This window comes from Muscardinus avellanarius, assembly GCF_963383645.1.
Source record: "Muscardinus avellanarius genome assembly, chromosome: 9".
NCBI lineage: Eukaryota > Metazoa > Chordata > Mammalia > Rodentia > Gliridae > Muscardinus > Muscardinus avellanarius.
The window spans coordinates 98,693,771-98,716,056 of record NC_137795.1 but is presented as its reverse complement, the minus strand read 5'-3'; the positions used below and the strand labels follow the sequence as shown (position 1 = coordinate 98,716,056).

General features: G+C 41.0%; 1 protein-coding gene across 4 annotated transcripts in view; it reads right to left on the bottom strand.

The window, feature by feature from the left end:
• The window catches only part of LOC308266958 (putative RNA-binding protein Luc7-like 2), a gene marked incomplete at both ends in the record, with an annotated part of 71,739 nt that overhangs the window by 36,938 nt on the left and 12,515 nt on the right, over positions 1-22,286 (bottom strand). For 2 of the 4 annotated variants that reach the window (XM_080701351.1, XM_080701352.1), the window contains one exon: positions 14,321-14,415. In XM_080701351.1, coding sequence (XP_080557477.1) covers positions 14,321-14,415 — 95 coding nt within the window. Of the gene's footprint in view, positions 1-14,320; positions 14,416-15,911; positions 15,983-22,286 lie in introns of those variants that run through there. The other 2 variants (XM_080701350.1, XM_080701353.1) reach the window with 2 other exon arrangements.

Below are 22,286 nucleotides of genomic sequence, written 5' to 3'. Positions count from 1 at the left end.
GCTGTATAAATTGTGAAGATTAAAGTGATTTGAATTGGCTAGACGTAGTGGCACATAACTATAATCCCAGTACTTTGGAGGCTGAAACAGAGGATTGCAGGTTTGCAAACAGCCTCAGCAATTTAGTGAGGCCCTCTGCAACCTGGTGAAACCCTGTTTCCAAGGGGTGGGGGTGGAGAATTGGGCTGGGTGTGTAGCTCAGAGGTAGAATATCCCCAAGTTCAAGTGATTTGAGAGAATGAGACAGGATAACAGGCTCAAGGTTAGCCTCAGCAGTTTAGTAAGACTCCCAACCTCCAAAAAGTGATTTGTTTAATGAGAATTTTCAAGAATTTAAGGAAACAAAGAAATAAGTACACAAAATAGTTACACAAAGACAAGTGGACAGTAAAGTTTAACAATGTTAACAATAATGTATATTATTTACTTATTTATTCTGGGAATACTAAGGATTAAACCCAGAGGCATTCTACCTCTGAGCTATACTCCCAGCCCAAATTCATTATTGCTGAGGCTGACTGTGAACCTGGGATTTTCCTCAGTCTCCAAAGTACTAGGATATTAAGGTGGGCCATTACGTCTGGCTGTTGTTTGATTTAGAGAAGAGAAACATTTTAAAAGCCTCTCAAAAAAAGTTTGATTCAACTACAATGATACATTATGTAGCCATTAAAAAATTGTGTTCTAGGGCAGGTGTGATGGCATAGTCTTGTAATCCCAGTATTTGGGGAGGCTGAGACAGGAGGACCTCAGATTCTTAGCCAGCCTCAGCTACTTAGTGAGGCCTTTCACAACTTAGTGAGAACTTGTTTCAAAATAAAGAATAATATAGGGCTGAGCAAGACAGGAGGATTGCAGATTTGGAGCCAGTCTCTTATAATCCCAATACTTGGGAGGCTGAAACAGGAAGATCAAAGGTTCACAGCCAGGCTCAGCTCCTTAGTGAGGCCCTCCACAACTTAGTAAAACCCTGTTTCAAAATAAAGAATAAATACATGTTTCTAATCCCAGTACTTGTTACTTGGGAGACTGATACAGGAGGATCACAGGTTTGAGTGGAGCCTCAGCAAATAGTGAGACTTTCATCAAAATAGAGAGCTTGTTTCAAAAGAAAAATAAAATACAGCTTTGGTTATAGTTCAAAGGTAGAATGTCCCTGGGTTCAATCCCCAATACTACAAGAAAAGGGTTGGGGAACATAGCTCAGTGGTAAATCACTCCTAAGTTTACTCCATGGTTTAGGGGGTGAAGTTCCAGGGCCCAGGATATATAACTCAATGGTAGACCACTAGTCTAGCATGCAAGAGGCCATGGGTGATCTCCAATACTTTAAAAAAAAAAAAAAAAAGGAAAGAAAAGAAAGAAAGAAAGCCAGGTGTGGTGGCACACACTTATAATTCCAGTACTTGAGAGACAGGAGGATCACAGGACAGCCTCAGTAACTTAGTGAGACACTGTTTCAAAGAATAAATAATAGGGTTAGATGTATAGCTCAGAGGTAGAATGCCCCTGGATTCAATCCTCAGCAACACACACACACACACACACACACACACACACACACACACACAATAAAAACAGGAAGAGAGAGGTTACTGCTAATTGGCAAAGAAATATATAATAAAACTGCTTTATGTGATTCATAAATACACCTTACCACCAGGCATTGTGCTGCCCACTTTTAATCCCAGCATTTGGGAGGCTGAGACAGGAGAAGCACAGTTTGTGGACAGCCTCGAGGCCCTTTTTGCAACTCAGTGAGACCAGTTCAAAATAAAGAATAAAACATAGGGCTGGGGGTGGAGCTCAGAGGTAGAATGCCCCTGGGTTATATTCCATCCCCATTACAGAAGATAAAAAAAAAAAAAAACATACATTGCCATGAAGTTTGTTGGTTTGAACTTTCTGGTACTGGCTAAATGAGTATGTATTATTCTTTTTTTTTTTTTTTTTTTTGGTGGTACTGGGGTTTCTGGAAACCCTTCTACCTCCAGCTACACTCCCAGACCTTTTTTTTTTTTTTTTTTTTTTTAATTTGGAAGCAGGGTCTCTTAAGCCAGTGAGGCTGGCTTCAAACCTGCACAATCCTCCTGTCTCCACCTCCCACGCATAGGGATTACAAGCGTGCTCCAAGCCCGGCTTTGTATTATTCTTTTGTGTGTATGTGGTATTACGGACTGAACCCAATGACCTTCTACCTACAAGGTAGATCTCCAGTCCTATTTTTAATCTTTATTTTGAAAAAGGGTCTCACTAAGTTGCTAACAGGCCTCAACTAAGTTGTAAGATCATGTGAACTTGTCATTCTATCTCAGCCTAACAAGTACTGGTATAAGTGTATACCACAATACTCAGCTGTATTATGTTGAAAAATCAAAGAAGTCATTTTTTTAAATTTTAGAATAATTCAATTAAGAGGACCATAAGCATGCAGAAATTATACCTATACCTTAATACCAACAAATATAAATTATAGAAAAGAACAAATCAAAGAAATGATTTATTTTGATGCTGGGGATTGAATTCAGGGGCATACAACCTCTGAGCCACAATCCCAGACATATAATATTCTTGAAACAGGATCTAAGTTGCTAAAGCTGAGCTTGAAGCTGTGATCCTCCTGTCTCAGCCTCCCAAGAACTAGGATTATAGGTGTGCTGCCTCAGCCCCAGCTCAAAGAACTGGCTTATACACTTGACTGGACTACCAAGAGTAAATTAAGAATAATGTTAGTCAGGGGTGGTGGCGCACATTGTAATCCCTGCACTTGGGAGGTGGATGAGAGGAGGATTGTGCAGGTTCGAAGCCAGCTGTGCTGGCTTAAGAGACCCTGTTTCCAAGAAAAGAAAATAAAGAGTATAAAATAGGTCTGGGAGTGTAAGCCGGAGGTAGAAGGGCTTCTAGGAACCCTAGTACGGAAAAAAAAAAAAAGAAAAAAAAAAGAATAAAATGTAAATAGATCAGTGATACAAACTACACATATTAGGAGTTAGGTGTGGCAGCACACTCCTGTAATCTCAGTACTTAGAAGGATCACAGGTTCAAGGGCAGCTTCATTAATAAGACCCTGTTTAAAAATTAGAAATAAGAGCCAGCCGTGGTGACACATGCCTGTAATCCTAGCATTTGGGAGGCTGAGATGGGAGGATTTATGATTCCTTTTTTTGTTTTTTTTTTCCTGCAGAGCACTCCTGGGTTCCATCCCAGGTAACAAACAACAATAATAACAATTCCCATTCATCTTTTTATATTTTCTTATACTAAAATCTCAAACAAAAGGGCTAAAGACAATTAAAATATAACAAATATGGTAATAATTTAGGTATAGTACAAATATAGCACAGAAAGCTGGGCATGATGGCACAGTTGTAATCCCAGGACTTGGGAAGCTGATATAGGAGGATCACATGTTCCCGGCCCATCTCTGCAACTTAGTGAGACCCTGTTTCAAAATAAGAAATAAAAAGGCGGGCATGGTGGCGCATGCTTGTAATCCCAGCATTTGGGAGGCTGACACAGGAGGATCTCAGTTCGCAGACAGCCTCAGCTACTTAAGGTCCTTTGCAACTCAGTGAGACCCTGTTTCAAAATAAAGAATAATCGGAGCCTGGCGAGGGGTAGGCCGGTGCCGGGGCCAGTACCCAGCATCAGAGCCTGCCTTGAGACAAGGCCACTACTGAGGCCTCCAAGGCCGGGATCGGAGCCTGCCGAGGGGTTAGGCTGGTGCTGGGGCCAGAGAGGCCAGGATAGGAGCCTGCCGAGGGGTTAGGCCGATGCCAGGGTCAGCAAGGCTGGGACAGAGCCTGCCTTGAGGCAAGGCCGGTGCTGGGACCACCGAGGCCGGATAGGAGCCAGCCGAGGGGTTAGGCCGGTGTGGGGGCCAGTGAGGCTAGAATTGAGGCCTCCCATGAGGCAAGGCCGCTGCTTGAGCCAGTGAGGTCTGGATCAGTCCACTGGGTAGCCAGGCCACTACTGGGGCCATCAAGAGTGGGATTGGTACTTGTAATGCAGCATGTAGAGAAACAGCGCAGAAAATAAAAACCAGATGCTTCCCCTAATCAGCAATAACTAGGAGGAAAGGGGTAACAAGGAAGAGGTCGAATTATAAAAAGGGCCCTATAGCGAAGCAATTAAGGTGACTAATCAGAGGGTATGGGATAGGGGAGGATAGAATCTCTTTAAAACTCGAGGTAGCCGGGCGTGGTGGCGCACACTTGTAATCCCTGCGCTCGGGAGGCTGAGACAGGAGGATCGCACGGCTTCGAAGCCAGCCTCAGCTACTTAGTGAGGCCCTCCGCAACTTAGTGAGACCCTGTTTCCAAATAAAACATAAAATGGGTCTGGGAGTATAGCCCGGAGGTAGAAAACCTCTGGGTTCCACCCCCAGTACCACACACACAAAAAAAAATTAAAAAGCACTTTACACACACACACACACACACACACACACACACACACACACACACAAAATAAAGAATAAAAAATAGGAATGGAAAAAGAAGAAATAAAAAATAGGGCAGTAGGGCTGGGGGTGTAGCTCAGAGAAGTCCTCAGTACTACAAAAAATTATATATATAAATTTACACATATATATATAGAGAGAGAGAGAGCACACACAAAGAATACAAATAGACAGCAACACTAGTGAATTACTAAAAGAGGAATACAAGCCAACAGAAAAGAGTGAAACAAAACCATCACACGTGTGTTGGGGGGATGTTGCAGAACTGTGGATTGAACCAAGGGACACCCTACCAACTCATCAATATCCCTGGCTCTTTTTATTTTTTTATTTTATTTATTTATTTTTTTTTTTTTGGTGGTACTGGGGGTGGAACCCAGAGGCTTTCTACCTCCGGGCTATACTCCCAGACCATTTTTATATTTTATTTGGAAACAGGGTCTCACTAGTTGCTGAGAGCCTCACTAAGTAGCTGAGGCTGGCTTCAAACCCGTGCAATCCTCCTGTCTCAGCCTCCCAAGCGCAGGGATTACAAGCGTGCGCCACCACGCCCAGCCGGCTCTTTTTATTTTTTAAGAAAGGTCTTGCTAATAAATTGTCCAGGATGATCTTGATTTTACAATCAATCTTCCTGCCTCATCCCTTTTAGTAGATGGGATTACAGGCATGTACCACTATTGAAAACTCACACTGACTTTCATTTGTTAATAACATGGTTTCAGAAATATTTCTAGTCAGGTGTGGTGGCACATGCTTGTACTTGAGAGGCTGACACAGTAGGATCGCAGATTCACGACCAGCCTCAGTTACCTAATGAGGCCCTCTAACACTTATGTACCAACAGTCAATCTAATATGTTAGGTTCAAGACCCCGCATGGTGGCGCACGCTTGTAATCCCAGCATTCGGGAGGCTCAGACAGAAGGAGCATGATTCCCAAACAGCCTCAGCTACCTAGTGAGGCCCTTGGCAACTCAGTGAGATCCTGTTTCAAAATAAGAATAAAAAACAGGGCTGGGGGAGTAGCTTGGAGGTAGAATGCCCTGGCTTCCATCCTCAGTATGAAAAAATAAAATAAAAGTTCAATATGTAAAATTTACTTAAAAAAAGAGGACAGAGGACAAAAGTGAATATAAATGAAATAAGGTAGGTTATGAGTAAATATTTACTATAATTAGCTAAGAACATAGAAGTTCATTTCCTTCCTTCCTTCCTTTCTTGGTTTCTTTCGCAAAACTGGGGATTAAACCCAGGGGCATTCTAACTCCAAATTACCTCCCCAGGCCTATTTTTTTATCCTTAAAGACAGGGGGTCACTAAGGTGCAGTGGGCCTCATTAAGTAGCTGAGTCTGGCCGCGAACCTGCTATCCTCCAGTCTCAGCCTCCCAAGTACTGGGATTACAAGGATGCACCACCAAGGCCTGTCGTATATAACTTTCTACTTTGTTTATATTCGAAAAAAAATTTTTCCCCAGTACTAAGGATTGAACCCAGGCATGCTTTACCACTGAGGTAAATCCATAGCCCTTTTTATTTTTTGTTTTATTTTGAAACAGGGTCTAAATTGTTGAGGTTGGCCTTAAACTTTGTGATTCTCCTGCCTCAGATATCCAAGCAGCTGGAATGAAAGGCCTGTGCAACCAACCCAGCTGAAAAGTTTTAAGTTAAAAATGATTCCTCTATCAAACCGACTCAATATGATAAGAACAGACAGTATAATTAATACCCATTTGACTTAAAAGACTGGAGCGAGCATAGTGGTGCACATCTGTAATCTCAGTATTTGGGAAGCTAAGGCAGGAGGATCACTGGCTTAAGACCAGCCTCAGCAACTTATTGAAAGCCTGTTTAAAAAAAAAAAAAAAAAAAAAAAAGAGGAGAGGTGGGAGTGTAGCTCTGAGGCAAAATGGCCTTGGGTTCAATCCCTAGTACGAAGGAAAAAAAATCACTGCCATAGGCCTGAGGAATACTGTTATTCTGAATGTGTAAAATGAATTATTTGGAAAGACAGAAAAAGTCAGGGAGCAATAAAGGGAGTTCTAATCAATAAAATCTTTATTTTGGGTAAAATCCAGAGCCTACTGGAAGACCATAAAACTAAGCCAGAATTTCTTTTCTTTCTTTTTTTTTTTTTTTGGCGGGTCTAGGGATGGAACCCAGAGGAATTTGACCTCTGAGCTATACCCCCTGCCCTATTTTTGATTCTTTAATTTTGAAACAGGGTCTCACTAAGTTGTGGAGGGGCTCGCTATAGTTGAGGCTGCCTGCGAACCGCAATCCTCTGATCTCAGCCTCCCAAATGCTGGGATTACAAGCGTGGGCCACCATGCCCGGCTTGCCAGAAATTATGACAACAAATACATCTAATCACTTCCAAAAGAAGGAAAAAAAATTTGTTTAATTATTTAGAGAATGGAAAACTCCCTCTGTCCCAAAGTATTTTCCAAGATCAAGTACTTTAAAATTACCCATTTTTGAAGAACATAAGCTCTTTTAAATAAAATTTCATAGAAAAAACTGTATATTTAATATATGTAAATATCTAGTTGAAATAGGAGAAACGGGCCTATTCCTAAGTTTTCAGTGCACAAGAGGCTTCTTATAATATTTCAGAAACATTAAATGTCACTGCATTAGGATAATTGTGTTACCTAAAAATCTAATTTCTTTGCATTATTTTGACTTAAGTAAGCCTAAGATTCCTCTATAGCACCGAATATTGAGATTCTTTTTCTTGTGACTGAACCCAAAAGGAACAAAAGGAACACAGGTTCCCAGCCAGCCTTAGCAATTTATGTGGCCCTTGGCAACTTAGTGAGAGCTATTTCAAAATAAAAAATAAAATAGGGCTGGGCTGCGGATATAGCTCAGAGGCAGAATGCCCCTGGTTTAGCCGGCATGGTGGCGCACACTTGTAATCCCCGCACTTGGGAAGCTGAGACAGGAGGATCACGCAGGTTCGAAGCCAGCCTTAGCTACTTAGAGAGGCTCTCAGCAACTTAGTGAGACCCTGTTTCCAAATAAAATATAAAATGGGTCTGGGAGTATAGCCCGGAAGTAGAAAGCCTCTGGGTTCTATCCCCCAGTACCACCAAAAAAAAAAGAATGCCCCTGGTTTAATCCCCAGTAAACACTAAACACAACTTAGTAAGACCTGTTTCAAAATAAAAAAAATAGGGCTGGGCTGCGGATATAGCTCAGAGGCAGAATGCCCCTGGTGTTTAATCCCCACTAAACACACACACACACACACACACACACACACACACACACACACACCATTGTCTTGTCTCAGCCTCCCAAATACATGAGCATTTTACCATGCCCAATTATGGGAAGATATTTTTTAAGTATTTCAATATCCTTATCTTTCTAAGGAAAAAAAAAATATGAGGAGGAAGGATGACAACTGAGGATTTATTTATTTATTTATTTATGTTACTGGGGATGGAACCCAGTGGCATTTCACCTCCGAGCTACACCTCCAGTCCTATTTTTTTTAATTCTTTATTTTGAAACAGGGTCTCACTGAGTTGCAAAGGGCATCACTAAGTAGCTGAGGCTGGCCGTGAACAGCAATCCTCCTGTCTGAATGCCCCTGGATTCAATTCCCAGTATTGAAAAAAAAAAATCTGCTTTTAAAAAAGTTGAACAAATTTTGGCAGACTACAAATGGTTAGTGGTTTATGTTACAAACTTTATGCAATGAGCCCCCTTTGTGAAGTCTGACTCATTTCTAAGGAAAAAATTCGAAATCCTTCCTTCACTAGGAGTAATGTTCTAACTGGATAAAACGAGAAGTTTTATTCTGAAAGTAATTGAGTTTAGGCTATACAGTATGTAACCATTTTTAAAAATTATTTTAAAATGTTATGCAGCTGGGCCACTGTGGTGGCAGGCACCTGTAATCCCAGTACTTGGGAAGCTGAGACAGGAGGATCACAGGTTGGCAGCCAGCCTCTGCTACTCAGTGAGACCATTCTTTCAAAATAAAGAATAAAAAATGGGACTGGGAGTGTAGCCTGGGGGTAGAATGTCCTTGGGTTCAATCCCCAGTAACACACACACACACACACACACACACACACACACACACTGCAGAAATTGTCATTTATTTCAAATAACTTTTGAATAATGGCCCCAGATCTATCCAGGTTTATGAGTTATACTAACTGCCACTGGTCACTGCTATGATGTTTCTTTTTTTTGCCAAAGACTTTATTTTGAATATAACCCTATTTTTTAGGGTGCTACTTATTATGAAGGTTTCTTTTTGAGGCTCCATAAAAATGCCTTCTTATGAAGCCCATGTATAAGGTGGGTTGTATGCTAGGAGGCTTTCCTTTAGGATGCTCTTTTGCATGTAAGCCACAAACTGTTTAGGTTTGTGCTTAAATGTCCTTCTTCCTTGATTTTTACTGAGAAGACATACTGTTGAAGGGAAATGTAGTCAGTTGCTTGAAAGAGGACAGCCTGAGCTGGGCTTAGTGGCACATGCTGATAATCCCAGTACGTGGGAGGTTGAGACAGAAGGATTGTAGGTTTGCAGCCAGCCTCAGCTACTTAGTGAGGCCTTCTGCAACTTAGTGAGACCCTGTTTCAAAATAAAGAATAAAAAATAGGGCTGGGGATGTAGCTAGGAGGGAGAGTGCCCCTGGGTTCCATCCCTAGTAACCCCCCCCACACACACACACACGCAGAAAGAAAGAAAGAAAGAAAGAAAGAAAGAAAGAAAGAAAGAAAGAAAGAAAGAAAGAAAGAGCGAGCGAGCACAGCCCAAGTAAAACAAGGACTGACTAAAGGAATAATCTGATAACTTAAGAGTTGCTGCTTTCACAGTGATTAAAGAAAAATACTGCTGGATACAGATGAGCAAATAAGGCAACCTAACTGAGGGGATGGGAGGGAGAAAGAGGGAAACTCTCTAAAGAGCATGATGTACTTAAACATATCAATCACCAAGCCTGGCATGAGGAGGAGGGAGGGGAGGGAATGGGGCAGAAACTGTGTACAGGCTGATTGATGTGTGCATGTATGTCTCCACCATCTTTTATCCCATTAAGATGTATGACTACAATGCACCAATAAAAAAATTTAAAAATAGAAAAATACTGCTGGAAAATTTCTAATTTCTACTCTGCTCGCCATCTCTAGTGAGTTCTGATATATGCTGAAGTTATGTTTTGATTTGTCACACAGCATGTTCAATGATTATTATTCGCCAAGAACAAGACATGAAAAAGAAACTTTTGAACACAGAGCAGATGATACCTAATTTGCAGTGTATCCTGGTGTCATTTTCTGAGAATGTGGTCAGGTAGAGTTGTTGTTTTTGTTGTTGTTGAGTGCCCTTTTTTTTTTGGTGTCTTTTGGTGGGGTGGAAGTAGGCTAAAATCATAGAAAGAAAAATTTGATATGTCCAGTGTATACTATTTCTTGTTTTATGAGAAGAGTTTAACTATTTTTGATAACAAGAGTATTGTGGAAAATGAAGAGAAAAAAAAAAAACATTGTAAATGTTAAAAAAAATACTGGGGCTTGGTTTCAAGTTTTACTTTACATCAACAGAGCTGATTTTTTTTTTTTTTTTTTTTGGTGGGTGGGGGTACAGGGGATTGAACCCAGAGGCATTCTACTTGTTTGTTTTGCGGTACTGGGATGGAACCCAAGGGCGTTCTACCTCCCAGCTACACCTCCAGCCCTACTTTTTATTCTTTATTTTGAAACAGGGTCTCACTGAGTTCCAAAGGGCCTCATTAAGTAGTTGAGGCTGGCCACAAACCCAGATCCTCCTGTCTCAGCCTCCTAAATGCTGGGATTACAAGCGTGTGTCACCACGCCCGGCTTGAGGCATTCTATTTCTAAGCTACAGCCCAGCCTTATTTTTTACTTTGAAACAGAATCTCACTAAGTTGTAAAGGGCCTCAGTAATTTGTTGAGCCTGGTCATAAACCTTTGATCCTCTTGTCTCAGCCTCCTAAGTACCAAGGTTAAAGGAGAGTGCCACCATGTCTGGCTTGAGCTGAGTGATTTGAGTAAGTTATTTAATATCATAAGGTTAATTTGCAATCTGTAACTTGTAGATAATATACTCCATAGAATCCTTTTAAGAAATGAGGGTCGGGGGTGTGGCTCAGCGAAGTGCCTACCTTACATTGTGTGAAGCCTTGGGTTCCATCCCAAACGTGCATGTACAACACACACTAAGAAAAAAGAGGTATAGCCGGGCGTGGTGGCGCACGCTTGTCATCCCCGCGCTTGGGAGGCAGAGACAGGAGGATCCTGCAGGTTCGAAGCCAGCCGCGCGCGCTGGCTTAGGAGACCCTGTTTCCAAATAAAAATGCAAAAATAGGTCTGGGAGTGTAGCCCGGAGGTAGAAGGGCTTCCAGGAACCCCAGTACCACCAAAAAAAAAAAAAAAAAAAAAAAGAGGTAGAGCTGTGTTATGTATGTTATAAAATGTACTGGGGATTGAACCCAGGGGCACTCTACCACTTAACTAGATTCAAAAGTGTGTGTGAGTGCATGTGGATATGCATGCCTTGTGTGCGTGAGTGTGTTAGTTCCTGAGGATGGAACCCAGGATATTCTGCCTCTGAGCTACACCCTCAGCCCTATTTCACTTTCTATTTTGAAATAGGGTCTAATTAAGTTGCAGAGGGCCTCAGTAAGTTGCTGAGGCTGGGTTTGAGTCTGTGATCCTGATGTCTCAGTCTCTCAAATAGATTACAGGTGTATACCACCAGGCCTTGTTTATATTTTTTATTTTGAAACATGGTTTCAAAGTTGCTGAGGCTGGTCTCACACTTGAGATACTCCTTTCACATACCCTAAGTACTGGGATTACAGGTAAGTGATAATATTAAAGTCAAAAGGAAAAAAACCTCAGCCACTTAGGCCGTCCACAACTTAGTGAGACCCTGTTTCAAAATAAAGAATAAAAAAGTTTAGGGGGTGTAGCTCAGGGGTTGAATGCCCTTGGGTTCCATCTCCAGACTCGCCGCAAAAAAAAAAAAACAAGGAAAAAAAAAAAAAAACCTCAGCCAGGCATGATGGTGCACTCTTTTTTTTTTTTTTTTTTTTTTTGGTGGTACTGGGGTTCCTGGAAGCCCTTCTACCTCCGGGCTACACTCCCAGACCTATTTTATACTTTTTTATTTTTGGAAACAGGGTCTCTTAGCCAACGCAGCTGACTTCGAACCTGCGCGATCCTCCTGTCTCTGCCTCCAAGCGCGGGGATTACAAGCGTGCGCCACCACGCCCGGCTGATGGTGCACTCTTAATCCCAGTACTGCAAAAAACAAAAACCCCAACTCAGCTAGGAGCGGTGGTACATGCTCCAGTACTTGGGAGGCCGAGACAGGAGGACCAAAGATTCCAGGCCAGCGTTAGCAACTTAGTGAGGCTCTCAGGAACTTGGCAAGACCTTGTTTCCAAATAAAAACTAAAAGGGTTGGAGGTATGCTCGGAAGTAGAATGCGCGTGAGTTCAATCCCTAGTACCACAATCAATCAATGAATCAATCAACTAACTTCTGCCACTTTGTTAATCTTATTCCCTAAATTAATCTGAAGGAATAATTTGCCATTAAATAAAATTTGCTTGTTTTTTTTGTGGTACTGGGGATGGGCTAGACTCCCAAACCCATTTTATATTTTATTTGGAAACAGGGTCTCACTAAGTTGTTAAGAGCCTCACTAGGTAGCTGAGATTGGCTTCAAACCTGCACGATACTCCTGTCTCAGCCTCCCAAGTACTGGGATTACAAGTGTGTGCCACCATGCCCAGATAAATAAAATTATTTTATTAAATTTTATATAATTGTAGCCGGACGTGGTGGAGTATGCATATGGGAGGCTGAGACAGGAGGATTGCAGTTCAAAAACAGCCTCAGCTACTTAACGAGGCCCTTTGCAACTAAGTGAAATCCTGTTTCAAAATAAGAAAGTAGGGCTGGGGGTGTAGCTCGAGGTAAAATGCCCCTGGGTTCCAACCCCAGTACGGAAGAAAGAAAAAGAAAGAAAGAAAGAAAGAAAGAAAGAAAGAAAGAAAGAAAGAAAGAAAGAAAGGAGGGAGGGAGGGAGATAGGGAGGGAGGGAGGGGAAAAATATATATATATAATTGTAAATATGGAGAATATCCCATATAGACAATTATAGATTTTTTTTTTTCAGTCCTGAGGATTAAACTCAGGACTCCAAGCTATACCCCTAGCCCTATTTTTTATGCTTTATTTTGAAACAGGGTCTTACCAAGTTGCAGAGTACCTCAACAAGTAGCTGAGGCTAGCCGCAAACTGGCAATCCTCCTGGTCTCAGTCTCCCAAGTACTGGGGTTTCAAGTGTGTGCCACCACACCTCAATTATAGATTTCAAATACGTAAGAGTTTATCATCAACAAGTATGATGGTACATGCCTGTAATCCCAGTACTTGGGAAGCTGAGACGGGAGGATTGCAGGTTTGAGGCCAGCCTTAACAATTTAGCCAGACCCTATTTCAAAACAATAAGTTAGGTGAGGGGATGCTGGGGGAGCATAGCTGAGAGCTAGAGTTCCCCAGGATTCAATCCCAAATACAAAAAAAAAAAAAAGTTTTACTGTCTGTTGTTATCTGTCACCGTCCTAATTCAAGCTCTCAGAAAATGGATTTCTTACTCTGTAATATAATATAGTTTCAACCGTCTTTCCTACTAGAAAATAAGAGGTCTTTCCTTCACATATGCCTTGAGTTTTTGTAATATGTTCTTAATTTAACTTTACCTATCAAAGAAGCCACTCATTTAGACATCTTTAGCTAAAAGAACTCTGCTTCTGAAAAGATAATTTGGAAATCTTTTCATTTCAGGATTTAGCCAGTTCAAGGTTTAGCCTCTATATTTCCCCACCACCATCAAGTGAAGAGAATCATTTCACTCAAATCCAAAAGTCAAGGAGTCAAATGTTTTATTCCATTTAAAAAGATCCATCACAACTGGACATGCTGGTGCAGGCCTTTAATTCTGGTCCTTGGAAGCCTGAGACAATGCAGGTTCAAAGCTAGCCTCAGTAACTTAGTGAGGCCCTGTTTCCAAATAAACATAAAATAGGGCTGAGTGTATACCTCAGATATAAGTCCCTTAGGTTCAATAGCCAGTACCAAAAAAAAAAAAAAAAGTTCATCATTAATGTGTTTAATCATCTGAATTAAAATAACGATATCCTAAGATCAACCAACATCTCTGCAGACTTGGAATCTAAATTAAGTGACCTCACCGGGCATGGTGGCGCACGTTTGTAATCCCAACATTTGGGAGGCTGAGACAGGAGGATCGTGGTTTGTGGACAGCCTCAGCTATTTAGTAAGGCCCTTTGCAACTCAGTGAGACCCTGTTTAAAAATAAAAAATAAAAAATTGGGCTGGGGGTGTAGCTTGGAGGTAGAAGGCCCCTGGGTTCCATCTCCAGTACTGAAAGGAAGAAAAAAAAAGAATGAAAAAACTTTTTTTTGGTGGTAATGGTGTTCCTGGAAGCCTTTCTACCTCCGGGCTATACTCCCAGACCTATTTTATATATTTTTTAATTTGGAAACCGGGTCTCTTAAGCCAGCACGGCTGGCTTCGAACCTGTGTGATCCTCCTGTCTCCGCCTCCCAAGGGCGGGGATTACAAGCGCATGCCACCACACCCGGCGATCAAAAAAATTTTAAAACAAAAACAGCAACTACTTCTGAGAGGAAACCCATTATAATAGATTTAAATCATCAACCAAAATAAAGAACACAAATTCCTTCTTAGTGTTAAAATAATTTGACATAGACTTTATCAAGTATTTCATTTTTGCAGCATTGCAGTAATCAAATAATACATTTAATAAACACATACGGTTCCAGAAAGGACGTCATGGGGGCAACAGTTGAGAAGGTGACTCTTGCACACTCGGTCATCACTGAATTTGATTCGCTGACGAGTAGTATCTCCTGTAATATAGGAAAGTTAATAACATTCAAGGTTAGACAAATGGAAAATATCTGTTTTCTGAGAGCCCTAGTATCACTAGCTTTTTATGTGTGGCTATACACACATTTATAAATCAGCTCGAGAGATTAGTTCTTTATATAAATCATATAGAAAAACTACTTTAGACAACATGCAGTTGCAATATGTATACTGCACATGTAATTCAAATAGTCAAAGTGGGAAAGCAATGCATTCTGTTAAATAGAGTACTTCAGAAAAGCACAGGATTTTAGAGCAGGAATGGACCTTAAGGATTATCACGTCCAACTCCTTCAGATTGCAGATGAGGAAACTGAGGCTCCAAGAGGTTAAGCGACTTCAGCAGACCCACTAAGAGTTTCTGTGGATACACGTTCCCTTCTTGACAGTAAGCACTGATTTTGTAATTATTACATTAATTGAAAAACATAAAAAGTAATCTTGCAAACATTGCATACACACTGCGAATCCCCACTGAACCCCAGACGCCATTTCTTCCACTATTTTGTTCCAGTTGCAGTGTCTCCCTTTTGCTGCTGGGAGGAGTTAGAGAGGGTAGAATAACGCATTTAAGAGCGTACAAACCTGGAAGAAGGACTTACACACCAGTCAAACAAAGGCACATTGCCTAAATGAAACGTTAACTTTAATGCCTCCATATGTTCCATACCTCTGTTTTCTGTGCTATATATTATCTATGTTCTATGCTATATATTGCCAAACTAAATACATCTAAATCATTCTGTCCTCCTATAAAACAATACACCTCCCTAAGCAACAGAAGTATCCAACCTGCTTGTCAAATATGGCAATCTATTCAAAAACTTTAAAGAATCTAAGAAACAAAAGGTAAGTAGGTCTAATAACAAAATACAGATGTTAGTTACAATTTTTTTTTTGCTTAGACTCTCTTTAGAAAAACAAAATAACTCAAAAGAATGTTTCCTCTTTCTAAATGATAGGCCCTAAGAAAAGTAGGTGTTTTACTTTATCCTTAAATTGATACCATGATTGATGAAAACCTACTGATGAATTACTGAAGCAAAAACCGTTGGTACCAAGAGACTATAAATATCGACAATTCACATGATCAAACATCTAGGAAGAGACTGAATCAGTATTTTCACAGGAATAACAAAAATGGCTAAAATTTACCCCTTCAAATGGTCTTATGTTGAAGAGCTTAACTTAAATTCAACTAAATACTGTGGGGTAAGATTTTGTTCAAATTGTTTTAACTTGGTTAAAAAGATTTAAAGGACATTCTAATTTGTAATAGTAGCTTCAGAGCAGTTCAACAATAGGTTTTCTAGAGGCTAGTCTCTAGATTATTTTTTGACATAATTTGGAATAATCCATTTAGTGTTCAGGCCTGCTACTATAATAAAGGTTATTTAGATGGTCCTTTTTTCCTTTTAAACACAACTGCTTCTGTTCCACATTCATTAACACATCTGAAAAGTTAGTGATAACTCACGGCTCGGCGATTGCGGGGCCTTTCTGACACTCCCTTGCAGACTGAAGTAGGCAGGCATAGATACATTGAACCTTTACAAATGAAACAAGGGGCCAGATTGTTCAATTTGTATAGAATAGACTCTGCTAGCAATTTCAATACAGCATCTAGAAGTACATGTTGACTGTGAAGATTCTTGTATATGAAAAACAAAAGTGAACAAAATCATGATGCTTTGCTTTTTCACAATACTAACCTAACAAGTATAACCCCAGAAAAGAATGTGACTGACTGCAAGTACTAGTTCAGGGCTGGATTCTAAAAGCGGCCTTTGAGTCAACTGGGGTTAAAAAAAAAAAAAAAAAAGTTTCTCTAAATAGTAGATTTCAAGACTGGTGAGTATCTCAAGCTCATGTTAGAATGGCAGTATAAGCTCATACCAAAATGTCAAAGTTAGCCGGGCGCACATTTGTAATCCCGGCGCTTGGGAGGCAGAGACAGGAGGATCGCCCAGGTTCGAAGCCAGCCGCGTGTGCTGGCTTAGGAGACCCTGTTTCCAAATAAAAAGTATAAAAATAGGTCTGGGAGTGTAGCCCGGAGGTAGAAGGGCTTCCAGGAACCCCAGTACCACCAAAAAAAAAAAAAAAAAAAAAAGTCAAAGTTATAATAGAGGCTTTTTGCTTCACAGTATTTAAGCAAATATTTTTGTTTAAATTTGTACCCTAATTAACTTTGAAGGTGATACATGTCTAAAAAAAAAGAAAAGAAACACAAAATGAAACCAAAACTCTTACATACCTAAAATCTACTACCACAAGTGTGTAAGCTTCTTGGAAATGCAACAGCAGGGTCATTCCAGTGCTTCGTTCAGTTTACAGCTCAAGTATATAAGCTAGACCTCAGAAGGAACTTAAGATTCATGAAAATTTTACTAATCAAACACTTCATCTAGTAAGGTGATATTTTGGCACAAGAAATCACATAAAATCTAATATTGAGGCATATGTGTCCTGAAGACACACTATCAGGTAAACACTAAACAATTACAAATATCAATATAGCACATAGTGCCCTGGTGAGCTTTAAAAGCTTTTTTTTTGGTAGTACTGAGAATCAAACCCAGGGGCATTCTACCTGAGCTACACCCCCAGCTTTATTTTGCTTTTTATTTTTTTTTTTGGCGGGGGGGTGATACTGGGGATGGAACCCAGGGACCGTCTACCTCCAGGCTACACTCCCAGGCCTATTTTGTATTTTATTTGGAAACAGGGTCTCTTAAGCCAGCTGAGGCTGGTCTCCCAAGCATGGGGATTATAAGCGTGCGCCACCACGCCCGGCTTATTTTTTATTTTAAAATGGGGGTCTAATTAAGTTGCTGAGGCTGTCTGAGAACCTGCGATCCTCCTATCTCAGCCTCCCAACTACCAGGATTACAGGTGTGGGCCACCATGCCCGGACAAAAAAAGATTCTAGGATTAACTTCTCACTGCAAATGAATGGGTGATCCATAATCATTTGATAACTGCCATTATAGAAATGTTAAATATTGAAAAAACTAATTTGAGGTACAAGAGAAACTAACAAATGATAATGTTTATTGATCTTTTTTAAGCCTCTAATTGACTGTGTGTGTGTGTGTGTGTGTGTGTGTGTGTGTGTGTGTGTGTGTTAGGGGATTGAACCCAACGGCATTCTACCTCCAAGCTACACCTCCAGCCCTATTTTTTATTCTTTATTTGGAAACAGGGTCTCACTAAGTTGCAGAGGGCATAAGTAGCTGAGGCTGGCTGTGAACCTGTGATCCTCCAGTCTTAGTCTCTCAAGTATTGGGATTACAAGTGTGTGCCAGCATGACCAGCTCTCTAAAGGACTTTAAGGCTAACACTTCAAAACAATTTGGCTATGTAACCATGTAGTATTTAGTAAATTTACCTGGACTTATGCCATGAAAACATAATTTGGATAAACCAAGCAAATAATTTTACAAAAATAATACTGGTAATTTGGGTTTCTGTTATTTTATCTGGCCCAAACCATGTTTTTCAAAAGAAACTAGGTAAAAGAGCACCCATTAAAAAAAAAAAAAGTACAAATAGTGAACAATTATAAACCAAATCTCCTTATAATAAGATAAAAACTTATTTTATGAATTCAATGTACTTAATTTTTGAGTTTTCTAAACATAAAGACATACTATGTGAGCCAATTCTAATAAATTCCCTCTCATAGCTCTAAACTGTAGTAAAACAAACAAAAAACTATGGGGTAAAATTGCCCTTGACACTGATATTAGATCCAAATCACAGAATCAATCTTGTTAGAGAGCCTATCCTCTGTGCTAGGCAATGGAGTTATAAACAGCCTAAGGTAAGTGCTCGAACCCCCAAGAAGCCCATAATTTTGCTAGAAAAATAGGACATGCAAAAAGAGTAATATAAGCTAGCATGATCCAAGTGCCGAATGAGTGTTTCTCGGCAGGTGGTGCCTAGGGAACTGTAAGACTAGCACAATCAGCAAGGACTGAGTAGTTGGGGAAAGCTACGCCACAAGCAGAAGTCAGTATTTGAGAGAGAGGACTCAGAGCAAAGGCAAGGAGAACAAGCATCCCACACCGAGTAGATCTTGAACAAAGCTTACACACACATGAAAGTTTGGAGAACATTAAATAAACCATGTTTTGGTTTTGGCAAATGGCTTCAATGTAGGGAATAGCAAAATTGGGGCCAGAATGACAGGTTTGGGAGTAAAATTTAATGTTTTAAAATTTTTATGAAGATTTTTGGTGCAGAGAAGTTAAATTTTATTTTAAAAAATCAGAACAGGAATTAGGTCAAGTTATTTGAGTCAATGGCCAATTGTCCTGCTTATAAAATCATGGAGGTCTCCCTGCCCTATAACCTCCATTACAACTCATTAGGCATTGTAAAGAACAACATTGCCAAGTTTTTAGAATTAGAAATTTGATTTAGAACTTTGGTGGGTAAAGTGTTTCCCATGTAAATGGAAGCACCCAAAGCTCTATCAATGCTTCCTACAAAGACTCAATTGTCAAAGTTACAACTCTCTTATCTCCCTCTTTTGTTCAACTCCTTCATGGGAATCATAAGTTGTCTGACCTTTATTTGAGAATACTTGAGTCACAGGTATAAAACAAAAAATGAAACAAATGCCCATTATTCCTCACCAGGTCTTGAACCAACACAACAGAGCCAAGGCAGGACGGAGGCCACCAGTTTTAGTCATGAACAATGGACAGGCCGCTCCACTGCAGAAGGAGGCCCTGTCTAACCTGTACTCAATGCTGCTATTCACAATCCCTCCTAGCTGCTGGGTGGGCAAATACCTTCATCATAACTCTGACATTGCCTTTTGTGGTCCTGCCTTTTCTGAAACTGATTTATATTTAAATCTTAGTAAAAACACCTCAAAGCTCAGCCTACCTGGTTTCTCACGTTGCATGTACACGGTTCATGCTATCCCCTGGATGCCCACACCTCCCCCCAGTACCAACCACCACTCCCTCCCATACAAACAACCAAATCAAGTTTCATAGATTTAGGCGCTATTTAAAAACATCAAAACTTTACTTTACCCATTGTCTCCGATGCTCCCTGTATGTTTAAGCTGTGAGGGTGACCATGCTATGTGATCAACAACTGTGAAGGCTAAGCAGAAGTGAGCTGAGTTTAGTGACCTCGAAAGAACCTTAAAGTCTGCAACACTTGACATATTTAATGGTATGCACAATCCCATTTTACTGCATATTATCAGGCATTAATGGCAAGCAATTGATAAAAGCAATTAATATTTCTTTCATACAGAATTAGCTTAGATCTTAGCTTAGGGAAAACAGAGGGAGGAGGAAACAGCGCTCAAAGCAATGGAAGTATTTTTGTGTTTATAAGTAGGGGCAAGGATGGAGAGGCCCTCCCAAACTGTCCAGTGTGACAATGAAAGCCCTTCCCACAGGTCGCGCTTGTTAAGGCCCACAAGTCCCAGTTGACTTAATGACAGGGCAGGCCCCTTCCCTCTGAAACAAGATACATACCCTTCAGTGACAGGGAAGCTGGAGCTACAAAGAGAGGTGTAGAATAAAAGGTACACTTCATTTCCCTAACCCCCAAATCCTCAAATCCCCCTTTCTCTCATCATTTTTTCCAATATAAGCTGTGGAGCCTACATAATAATGTGGAAACTACATCAAGACCTAAGGCTAGTGTCTAGACTACTCCAGGGCAGAGTGACCTCAAGAAGGAACAAGTGAGCTCAGCATGTTGGCGCACACTCGTAATCCCAGTTGGGAGGCTGAGACAGCGGGATCAAAGGTTCGCAGCCAGCCTCAGCTACTTAGTGAGGCCGTTTCCAAATAAAGAATAAAAAATAGGGCTGGAGGTGTAGCTCGGAGGTAGAATGCCCCTGGGTTCAATCTTTGGTACCACACACACAAAAAAAGAAACCAACAAGTGAATCCTGTGCCTTCATATGTAGCCAGGGTAAAAGCAAATGACTACTGCAGCATGGTGATTGCCGCACTAAAAGGCCAACCTGATCCCCTCTGCACCACCTCACGCTTCCTCACCAACTCTAACTTCTCCCACCTACCTTTGTCATTCCTTTAGAATTCACCTGTACAAACTCTTTGTAATTAACCTTATTACAAAGCTTCAAAGCCCAGCGAGGTGGTACACACTTGTAATACCAGTACTTGAGAGGCTGAGACAGGAGAATTGTAGACTTCGGACAGCCTCAGCAAGAAGTGAGACTCTCAATTAACCTAGGAAGACCCTGTTTCAAAATGAAAAATAAATAAAATAGGGTTTGGGTTTTGCCTCGTAGGTAGAATGCTCCTGGATTCAACCCCCAGTGCCAAAATAAACAATGAATAAATAAATAACAAAAGAAAGAAAGAAAGCCAGGCATGGTGGCACACACTTGTAATCCCAGCTTTTGGGAGGCTGCAACAGAAGGATCATGGTTCAAGGACAGCCTCAACTACTACTTAGAGAGGCTCTCTGTAACTCAGTGAAACCCTGCTTCAAAATAAAGAATAAGAGCCGGGCGTGGTGGTGCACACTTATAATCCCAGCATTCGGGAGGCTGAGACCGGAGGATCGCAGTTCAAGGACAGCCTCAGCTACTTAGTGAGGCCCTCTGCAACTCAGTGAGACCCTGTTTCAAAATAAGGAATAAAAATATAGGGCAAGGGGTGTAGCTCAGAGGTCAAATGCCCCTGGGTTCCATCCCAAATCCACAGATTAGAATGCCCCTGGGTTCCTAGGGGTTCCACCCCAAACCCACAGATAAAAATAAAATAAAGAATAAAAAATAGGGCTGGGGTATAGCTCAGAGGTAGAATGCCAATATAAAACACACACACACACACACACACACACACACACACACACTAACTTAAAAGCTGGGCATGATGGTGCATGCTTGTAATCCTAGTTCATGGGAAGCTGAGACAGGAGGATCTCAGGTTCAAGACTAGCCTCAGCAATTTAGTGAAGTCTTCTGCAAGTTAATGACATTCTGCTTTAAAATAAAAGAATACAATTGGGCTGAAGGTATAGCTCTGGGGAAAAAAAATTAAGCCAGGCATGGTGAGACATATCTGTAATTCCAGTATTTGGAAGGCTGAAAGAAGAGGATCACAGTTTTGTGGCCAGCTTCTGCAATGTAGCAAGGCCCTCAGCATCTTCAGGGGGACCCTTTTGCAAAATAAAAAGTAAGCTGCGCATAATGACACATGCTTGTAATCGCAGTACTCAGGAGGCTGAGATAGGAGGGTCAGAGGTTTGAGCCCAGCCTCAGCAACTTAGCAAGACTCTCAGTAACTTAGCAAGACCCTGTTTCAAAATAAAACAGAGCTGGGGATTTAGCTCAGAAGTCAAATGCCCCTGGGTTCATTCCCTAGTATAATAAACAAACAAACAAACAAACAAACAAACAAAGCAAGCTTGGGGTATAACTCAGAAGGTTCAATCCCCAGTAAATACACACACACACAGGCTGGGGTGGGGGCACACAGTTGTAATTCCAGTACTTGGGAGGCTGAGACAGGAGGACCGCAGGTTTGCAGCCAGACTCAGATACTTAATAATGAGGCCCTCCGCAATTTAGTGAGACCCAGTTTCCAAATAAAAATGGGGCTGGGAGCCCGGTGTAGTGGCGCACACTTGTAATCCCAGCTTTTTTTTTTTTTTTGGTGGTACCGTGGGTGGAACCCCAGGGGCTTTTCTACCTCCGGGGGGCTATATTCCCAGACCTATTTTATACTTTATTTCAGAAACAGGGTCTAAGTTGCTGAGAGCCTCACTAAGTAGCCAAGGCTGGCTTCGAACCTGTGCAATCCTCCTGTCTCAGCGCTGGGATTACAAGCATGTGCCACCATAC